Below are 9,825 nucleotides of genomic sequence, written 5' to 3' on the forward strand. Positions count from 1 at the left end.
TGTCATATTGAGTAGATGAACATGGGCTCACCTTGGTGGTTCTGTCATATTGATGAGATGAACATGGCCTCACCTTGGTGGTTCTGTCATATTGAGTAGATGAACATGGGCTCACCTTGGTGGTTCTGTCATATTGATGAGATGAACATGGCCTCACCTTGGTGGTTGTGTCATATTGATGAGATGAACATGGGCTCACCTTGGTGGTTCTGTCATATTGATGAGATGAACATGGCCTCACCTTGGTGGTTGTGTCATATTGATGAGATGAACATGAGCTCACCTTGGTGGTTCTGTCATATTGAGTAGATGAACATGGGCTCACCTTGGTGGTTCTGTCATATTGATGAGATGAACATGAGCTCACCTTGGTGGTTCTGTCATATTGATGAGATGAACATGGGCTCACCTTGGTGGTTCTGTCATATTGAGTAGATGAACATGGGCTCACCTTGGTGGTGGTTCTGTCATATTGATGAGATGAACATGGCCTCACCTTGGTGGTTCTGTCATATTGATGAGATGAACATGGCCTCACCTTGGTGGTTCTGTCATATTGATGAGATGAACATGGCCTCACCTTGGTGGTTCTGTCATATTGATGAGATGAACATGGGCTCACCTTGGTGGTTCTGTCATATTGAGTAGATGAACATGGGCTCACCTTGGTGGTTGTGTCATATTGATGAGATGAACATGGACTCACCTTGGTGGTTCTGTCATATTGATGAGATGAACATGGGCTCACCTTGGTGGTTCTGTCATATTGATGAGATGAACATGGCCTCACCTTGGTGGTTGTGTCATATTGATGAGATGAACATGGGCTCACCTTGGTGGTTCTGTCATATTGATGAGATGAACATGGGCTCACCTTGGTGGTTCTGTCATATTGATGAGATGAACATGAGCTCACCTTGGTGGTTCTGTCATATTGATGAGATGAACATGGACTCACCTTGGTGGTTGTGTCATATTGAGTAGATGAACATGGCCTCACCTTGGTGGTTCTGTCATATTGATGAGATGAACATGGCCTCACCTTGGTGGTTGTGTCATATTGATGAGATGAACATGGCCTCACCTTGGTGGTTGTGTCATATTGATGAGATGAACATGGGCTCACCTTGGTGGCTAAGGGCCTCCTTCGCCCACGGCCAGGTTGCGGCTCCTGCCAGCTCCTCGCGGGCCGAGTTGTTGGCGAAGAAAACGTTGAGCATGTCAACACTGCTCAGATGTAGCTCCTCTTTTAGCTCTTTCACGCTCATGTAGGCCCTGCAGACACAGATACATTATATGTATATATATATAAATAATTAAATAAAACAACAAACAACAAATAAATAAATAAGGCATTTACACTTTTTCAGTTCCCATTACTTTTCAGTTCATCATTTTAAATTTGAATTAACCATTGAAGAATCTGTCACAATGGTCAGCACTACACCAATGAAAGTAAACCTAGCCTAGTTAATTGCCAAGTTGCAATATTTTTTTTGACTGATTTCCCCCCATTTTCTCCCCAATTGTACTTCGCCAATTATTTTATTATAATACAATATTCTATTCTGGAGCAAAGGCAGAACATTTTGCTTAGAAAGTGATGTAATCATCTGTTTTGTTGTTTGAGCAGTACGTTGACTTGTATTGTGTATTTTGTGTATCGTGTAAGCCCATGTGGGCTGGGCACCGTAGGGTGCATGACACAACAATCAAAACAATCAAAATCAATCCATCAATCAATGTATGAGATATATTTTTTTTTACATTTGCTAACTTTTGCTAACTGTACTTTTGCCAAATGTGTACTTGTACCTGCCACTTAGCCTTGCTAACGTTGTACTTGCCACACTTGGCTGTTACTCTGTTATATCTTATGTTGTAAATGTATTGTTCGTACTTTTTGTGTTGCCGATGTATCTGATGTAACTTGTGCATCAACCACACCAAGTCAATTTCCTTGTATGTGCAAACATAGTATGGCCAAATAAAATCCCCCCTTCCAAGCTGTCCCGGCCATTGCTCCTCCCCCTCTGCCGGTCTGGGGAGGGGTTGTTGAGACTAGCACATGACACATTACTAGGGGTGTCACGATACACTCAGTTCACGATACAATACGATACACGATATTGGGTTCACGATAACGATAAGATATTTTAACAATATTTTTTTGCAATCGATTTGTAAGTTGAGGGGGCATCCTCCACGCTAATTTGAGTAATTTCACCATTTTCATCCTCCGCGTCTGTAACGTCCCTCGTCTGTTCAAACAAAGCAATGAAAAGGAGAGCGAGCATGCAATCAGATGCAGATCAGTGCCACCATGTTCAGCTTCTTTTTCTCGCGATATGAGATTTCATCTCAACGATACATATTGACACGTTTTGATATCGCGATATATTGTGGGACGATATATTGTGACATCCCTACACATTACATGTGCAGTCACCAGCTGCTTCTTTTCAGCTGACAGCGAGGAGCTTCACCGGCAGGACGTAGTGCGTGGGAGAAACAGGCATACCGACCGACCAGTGGAGGCACTATTGCAGTGACCAGGACACATACGCTTAATGGGGCTTCCCACCCGCAGTCACGAACAATTATGCCTGTAGTATGGACGCCCGACCAAGCCAGACGGAACTTGAACCTGCGACCCTCGTGTTGTTGGTAGGCGGGGAATCTACCGCTGCATACTTGTTGCTTGAGTTCTCTTACTGTGGAGCTGCTTTGTAACAGCGTGGCGCCGCAGCAGCTTTCACCTCACATTCCTTCCTTTGATACCGAAATCACCATCAATCACAGAGCAGAGAACTTAAGACTTGACCGGTTAGATTCCTAAATCATCTCTCTGCTGGAATCGTGTTAAATGTGGCCATAAATAATAAATACACTCAGCGTATAAAATATCAGGACCATCTGCTTTTTTCTTTTTTCTTATTACATCTACCTCTGCCAAGGAGGTTATGTTTTCAGTGCCGTTTGTCTTTACCTCTGCCAAGGAGGTTATGTTTTCAGTGCTGTTTGTCTTTACTTCTGCCAAGGAGGTTATGTTTTCAGTGCCGTTTGTCTTTACCTCTGCCAAGGAGGTTATGTTTTCAGTGCTGTTTGTCTTTACCTCTGCCAAGGAGGTTATGTTTTCAGTGCTGTTTGTCTTTACCTCTGACAAGGAGGTTATGTTTTCAGTGCTGTTTGTCTTTACTTCTGCCAAGGAGGTTATGTTTTCAGTGCCGTTTGTCTTTACCTCTGCCAAGGAGGTTATGTTTTCTGTGCTGTTTGTCTTTACTTCTGCCAAGGAGGTTATGTTTTCAGTGTCGTTTGTCTTTACCTCTGCCAAGGAGGTTATGTTTTCAGTGCTGTTTGTCTTTACCTCTGCCAAGGAGGTTATGTTTTCAGTGCTGTTTGTCTTTACCTCTGCCAAGGAGGTTATGTTTTCAGTGCCGGTTGTCTTTACCTCTGCCAAGGAGGTTATGTTTTCAGTGCTGTTTGTCTTTACCTCTGCCAAGGAGGTTATGTTGTCAGTGCTGTTTGTCTTTACCTCTGCCAAGGAGGTTATGTTTTCAGTGCTGTTTGTCTTTACCTCTGCCAAGGAGGTTATGTTGTCAGTGCTGTTTGTCTTTACCTCTGCCAAGGAGGTTATGTTGTCAGTGCTGTTTGTCTTTACCTCTGCCAAGGAGGTTATGTTGTCTGTGCCGTTTGTCTTTACCTCTGCCAAGGAGGTTATGTTTTCAGTGCCTTTGTCTTTACCTCTGCCAAGGAGGTTATGTTTTCAGTGCTGTTTGTCTTTACCTCTGCCAAGGAGGTTATGTTTTCAGTGCTGTTTGTCTTTACCTCTGCCAAGGAGGTTATGTTTTCAGTGCCTTTGTCTTTACCTCTGCCAAGGAGGTTATGTTTTCAGTGCCGGTTGTCTTTACCTCTGCCAAGGAGGTTATGTTTTCAGTGCTGTTTGTCTTTACCTCTGCCAAGGAGGTTATGTTTTCAGTGCTGTTTGTCTTTACCTCTGCCAAGGAGGTTATGTTTTCTGTCATGTTTGTCTTTACCTCTGCCAAGGAGGTTATGTTTTCTGTGCTGTTTGTCTTTACCTCTGCCAAGGAGGTTATGTTGTCAGTGCTGTTTGTCTTTACCTCTGCCAAGGTGGTTATGTTTTCAGTGCTGTTTGTCTTTACCTCTGCCAAGGAGGTTATGTTTTCTGTGCTGTTTGTCTTTACCTCTGCCAAGGAGGTTATGTTTTCAGTGCTGTTTGTCTTTACTTCTGCCAAGGAGGTTATGTTGTATGTGCTGTTTGTCTTTACCTCTGCCAAGGAGGTTATGTTTTCAGTGCTGTTTGTCTTTACCTCTGACAAGGAGGTTATGTTTTCAGTGCTGTTTGTCTTTACCTCTGCCAAGGAGGTTATGTTTTCTGTGCTGTTTGTCTTTACCTCTGCCAAGGAGGTTATGTTTTCTGTGCTGTTTGTCTTTACCTCTGCCAAGGAGGGTATGTTTTCAGTGCTGTTTGTCTTTACCTCTGCCAAGGAGGTTATGTTTTCTGTGTGTTTGTCTTTACCTCTGCCAAGGAGGTTATGTTTTCTGTGCTGTTTGTCTTTACCTCTGCCAAGGAGGTTATGTTTTCAGTGCTGTTTGTCTTTACCTCTGACAAGGAGGTTATGTTTTCTGTGCTGTTTGTCTTTACCTCTGCCAAGGAGGTTATGTTTTCTGTGCTGTTTGTCTTTACCTCTGCCAAGGAGGTTATGTTTTCAGTGCTGTTTGTCTTTACTTCTGCCAAGGAGGTTATGTTTTCAGTGCCGTTTGTCTTTACCTCTGCCAAGGAGGTTATGTTTTCAGTGCTGTTTGTCTTTACCTCTGCCAAGGAGGTTATGTTTTCAGTGCTGTTTGTCTTTACCTCTGACAAGGAGGTTATGTTTTCAGTGCTGTTTGTCTTTACTTCTGCCAAGGAGGTTATGTTTTCAGTGCCGTTTGTCTTTACCTCTGCCAAGGAGGTTATGTTTTCTGTGCTGTTTGTCTTTACTTCTGCCAAGGAGGTTATGTTTTCAGTGTCGTTTGTCTTTACCTCTGCCAAGGAGGTTATGTTTTCAGTGCTGTTTGTCTTTACCTCTGCCAAGGAGGTTATGTTTTCAGTGCTGTTTGTCTTTACCTCTGCCAAGGAGGTTATGTTTTCAGTGCCGGTTGTCTTTACCTCTGCCAAGGAGGTTATGTTTTCAGTGCTGTTTGTCTTTACCTCTGCCAAGGAGGTTATGTTGTCAGTGCTGTTTGTCTTTACCTCTGCCAAGGAGGTTATGTTTTCAGTGCTGTTTGTCTTTACCTCTGCCAAGGAGGTTATGTTGTCAGTGCTGTTTGTCTTTACCTCTGCCAAGGAGGTTATGTTGTCAGTGCTGTTTGTCTTTACCTCTGCCAAGGAGGTTATGTTGTCTGTGCCGTTTGTCTTTACCTCTGCCAAGGAGGTTATGTTTTCAGTGCCTTTGTCTTTACCTCTGCCAAGGAGGTTATGTTTTCAGTGCTGTTTGTCTTTACCTCTGCCAAGGAGGTTATGTTTTCAGTGCTGTTTGTCTTTACCTCTGCCAAGGAGGTTATGTTTTCAGTGCCTTTGTCTTTACCTCTGCCAAGGAGGTTATGTTTTCAGTGCCGGTTGTCTTTACCTCTGCCAAGGAGGTTATGTTTTCAGTGCTGTTTGTCTTTACCTCTGCCAAGGAGGTTATGTTTTCAGTGCTGTTTGTCTTTACCTCTGCCAAGGAGGTTATGTTTTCTGTCATGTTTGTCTTTACCTCTGCCAAGGAGGTTATGTTTTCTGTGCTGTTTGTCTTTACCTCTGCCAAGGAGGTTATGTTGTCAGTGCTGTTTGTCTTTACCTCTGCCAAGGTGGTTATGTTTTCAGTGCTGTTTGTCTTTACCTCTGCCAAGGAGGTTATGTTTTCTGTGCTGTTTGTCTTTACCTCTGCCAAGGAGGTTATGTTTTCAGTGCTGTTTGTCTTTACTTCTGCCAAGGAGGTTATGTTGTATGTGCTGTTTGTCTTTACCTCTGCCAAGGAGGTTATGTTTTCAGTGCTGTTTGTCTTTACCTCTGACAAGGAGGTTATGTTTTCAGTGCTGTTTGTCTTTACCTCTGCCAAGGAGGTTATGTTTTCTGTGCTGTTTGTCTTTACCTCTGCCAAGGAGGTTATGTTTTCTGTGCTGTTTGTCTTTACCTCTGCCAAGGAGGGTATGTTTTCAGTGCTGTTTGTCTTTACCTCTGCCAAGGAGGTTATGTTTTCTGTGTGTTTGTCTTTACCTCTGCCAAGGAGGTTATGTTTTCTGTGCTGTTTGTCTTTACCTCTGCCAAGGAGGTTATGTTTTTAGTGCCGTTTGTCTTTACCTCTGCCAAGGAGGTTATGTTTTCAGTGCTGTTTGTCTTTACCTCTGCCAAGGAGGTTATGTTTTCTGTGCTGTTTGTCTTTACCTCTGCCAAGGAGGTTATGTTTTCAGTGCTGTTTGTCTTTACCTCTGCCAAGGAGGTTATGTTTTCTGTGCTGTTTGTCTTTACCTCTGCCAAGGAGGTTATGTTTTCAGTGCTGTTTGTCTTTACCTCTGCCAAGGAGGTTATGTTTTCTGTGATGTTTGTCTTTACCTCTGCCAAGGTGGTTATGTTTTTCGTGCCGTTTGTCTTTACCTCTGCCAAGGAGGTTATGTTTTCTGTGCTGTTTGTCTTTACCTCTGCCAAGGAGGTTATGTTTTCAGTGCTGTTTGTCTTTACTTCTGCCAAGGAGGTTATGTTTTCTGTGCTGTTTGTCTTTACCTCTGCCAAGGAGGTTATGTTTTCAGTGCTGTTTGTCTTTACTTCTGCCAAGGAGGTTATGTTTTCAGTGCTGTTTGTCTTTACCTCTGCCAAGGAGGTTATGTTTTCAGTGCTGTTTGTCTTTACCTCTGCCAAGGAGGTTATGTTTTCTGTCATGTTTGTCTTTACCTCTGCCAAGGAGGTTATGTTTTTAGTGCCGTTTGTCTTTACCTCTGCCAAGGAGGTTATGTTTTCTGTGCTGTTTGTCTTTACCTCTGCCAAGGAGGTTATGTTTTCTGTGCTGTTTGTCTTTACCTCTGCCAAGGAGGTTATGTTTTCTGTGCTGTTTGTCTTTACCTCTGCCAAGGAGGTTATGTTTTCTGCGCTGTTTGTCTGTATTTGTCTGTTTTTCTATTTGTTTGTTAGCAGGATTGCGAAAAAACGACTGCGCCGATTGTCATGAAAGTTGGCGGAAGGGTGTAGCATGGGCCAAGGAAGAATGCATTACATTTTAGCGTGGATGCAATCCAATTGGGGTCAAAGAAGGGGGCGGGGCTAGGGGGAAAATGGCCATGGCAGGGATAGGAAGGTCGTAGAGAGTTGGGGTTCGAGGGGTGGGGAGGGGGAGTGGCTTCAGGATCAGCGTTCCGATCCGACTCACAACATTTGCATTTCATAGCAGACTGGAGTATCGGCCTTGGCGGAGGTCTGTGCTCTCCGAGTGCACTTCTAGTTTTTTATGAAATAGGCTGACCAGATAAACTCAGGTGAAAGCAAGGATTCCTCATCCATTACATTACATTACGTCATTTGGCATACGCTTTTATCCAAAGCGACTTACAATAACACATTTTTGTCAGCAATAGAGCAATCAACTATGCAACACAGTCTATGACAACTACAACATCTGAAGGAATAGTGGTAAAGTTAAGTTAGTAATTTTTTTTTCTTTTTTTTTAGAGAGAGAAAGAAGTTAGTTCAAGAAGGGCCCAGATGGAGCATGAAAAGGTGTGTCTTTAGTCTTTTCCGAAAGATCGGCAGTGATTCAGCCATCCTGACTGAAGGTGGAAGCTCATTCCACCATTGTGGTGCCAGGGACGAGAAGAGTCGCGATCGGGATGAGCAACTTTTTTGCCCCCGTAGCGAAGAAGGGGCGAGGCGTCCTGCACTAGTGGAGGAGCGAAGGGCACCGGTCAGGTTTGGAACCTGACTATAGATTGCAGGTACAGAGGAGCTGTCTGGTGTACTGCCCTGTAGGCCAGTACCAGTGTCTTGAATTTGATGCGTGCCGAGATGGGAAGCCAGTGAAGGTCCCGGAGAGGGGAGTGACATGAGAGAATTTGGGTTGGTTGAATACCAGACGGGCTGCAGCGTTCTGAATGAGCTGAAGCGGTCGGATGTCGACGGCAGGTAGGCCGGCCAGGAGCACGTTGCAGTAGTCGAGGCGGGAGATGATAAGTGACTGGACCAGGAGTTGCGTCGCTTCCCTTGTGAGAAAGGGATGGATTTTGCGGATGTTGTAGAGGGAGAACCTACAGGAGCGTGCTGTCGCAGCTATGTTGGCCGAGCAAGACAGCTGGTTGTCAAGGATCACCCCAAGGTCATCCAATGAGCTGAAGAGGGATTTTTAAAGAAACACACAGAGGAAATAGACAAAAGTCATACATGTGTCCCCGGTTGACTGTACAGTCCGGTGCTCCATGCTAACACTTTAGCACTCTATGTTGAATGATAGATAGTAGACGACTAGAATTATCTCAAAAGTGAGAAATTGAGAATCGATTCGTAGCAGCTCCAAAGATAAATGCTGGGTCATTTTATATATAGCTCAATCTGGCAGTTTTATGTAAAAGGCTGGTAAAAAAGAATTGCACAAAATATTCTAGAAAAATAACACTGTTTTGAAATACCAGGGACTACTTTCTCTGTTTCCATATGTGAAGGCGGTGCGTGATTGGAGACTGTGAACAGCTAAAAATCACTGCACAGCAGATGAATAGGCTATGTGGTTGCTCACCTAAAATAATTCCCAAAATAAACCTGGGTACATGATACATCAGCTATATTGAGTTCATATTTAATCTCTTAGTTGAAATTGACTAAGTGGGCGGTGTCTGTCCGAGCGGTGTCAGTCACGATTTGTGACGGAAGTGATTTCATCAGTGATCTCACTCGAGCAATTGTGATGTCATCAGTGTAATAAATCCTTCCTGACTGAGACTATATAAGTGGTGGGAGTATAAGTACGTCCTCCAGAGTCCTAGAAATTGAGTGCAAGTTGCGTTATCCGCCTGATTCGCACCGCCCGGAGCGGAATACCGTCTGCTCGCGTGTTTGCATTGACTTTGCATGTCATGTTGCAGCGTTTGGTGTGAACTGTGAACACAGGTTAATAACCTTTTGAAGACTGGATAATGCTAGTCACCTACTATCACTCAACATTATGCTAAAGTATTAGCATGTAGCACCAGAGCCAGTAATCTACCAGGGACACGTGGATCTTGCTGTCTGTTCTCATAAACTCAGTTCTGTTTCTATCCGCATTACTCAACTAGAGACTGAGAACTTTCTCCCAGCTTTCATAGTTAAAGGTACATTCTGTGATTTTTGTGTTAAAATAAGTGTTAAATGACACTATATTCTGACAGCAATCACTGAAATAGAGTGTTTGGTCAGACTTGAAACCCCCAACCCCCCCGCTGTCCTCTATCTCTCTCCTGTAGTCCTGCATGCAGGGCGGATGTATCTACGCAACCGTAACTCGTAGAGACTCACGGATGGCGGCGTTGGCTTCAGGGTGAAAAAACACATGTAGTCCTCCTAGGGGCGAAGGTTTGTTCTCGCCGCCGTTCAACTGACTACTTTTGATGAGAAGTTCCCAGATGATCGGTAGGCGGAGATCTCTGTGAGCCGAGACTAATACCCTGTTCAAGACAACTCGAACCGCCGGAAAAAATGGGTTCCGACCTGTAAAAAGTGAATTAAACGGTCGTTCAGGCCGGAATTACAGCTTGGAAATTCGGGTATCATCCAGAGCTCCGGTTTGTCCGAGTTGACGTCACAGCCACATCAAAAGGGCGACT

At 44.0% G+C, this 9,825-nt stretch overlaps 1 protein-coding gene across 1 annotated transcript in view; it reads right to left on the reverse strand.

Annotated features, from left to right (window-relative positions):
- pappa2 (pappalysin 2) overlaps positions 1-9,825 on the reverse strand; it is a gene marked incomplete at its 5' end in the record, with an annotated part of 155,678 nt that overhangs the window by 112,689 nt on the left and 33,164 nt on the right. Inside the window, one exon of the mRNA XM_083654116.1 lies at positions 1,127-1,275. Coding sequence (XP_083510242.1) covers positions 1,127-1,275 — 149 coding nt within the window. The remainder of the gene's footprint in view (positions 1-1,126; positions 1,276-9,825) is intronic.

Source organism: Poromitra crassiceps, assembly GCF_964638095.1.
Source record: "Poromitra crassiceps genome assembly, chromosome: 17".
Lineage (NCBI taxonomy): Eukaryota > Metazoa > Chordata > Actinopteri > Beryciformes > Melamphaidae > Poromitra > Poromitra crassiceps.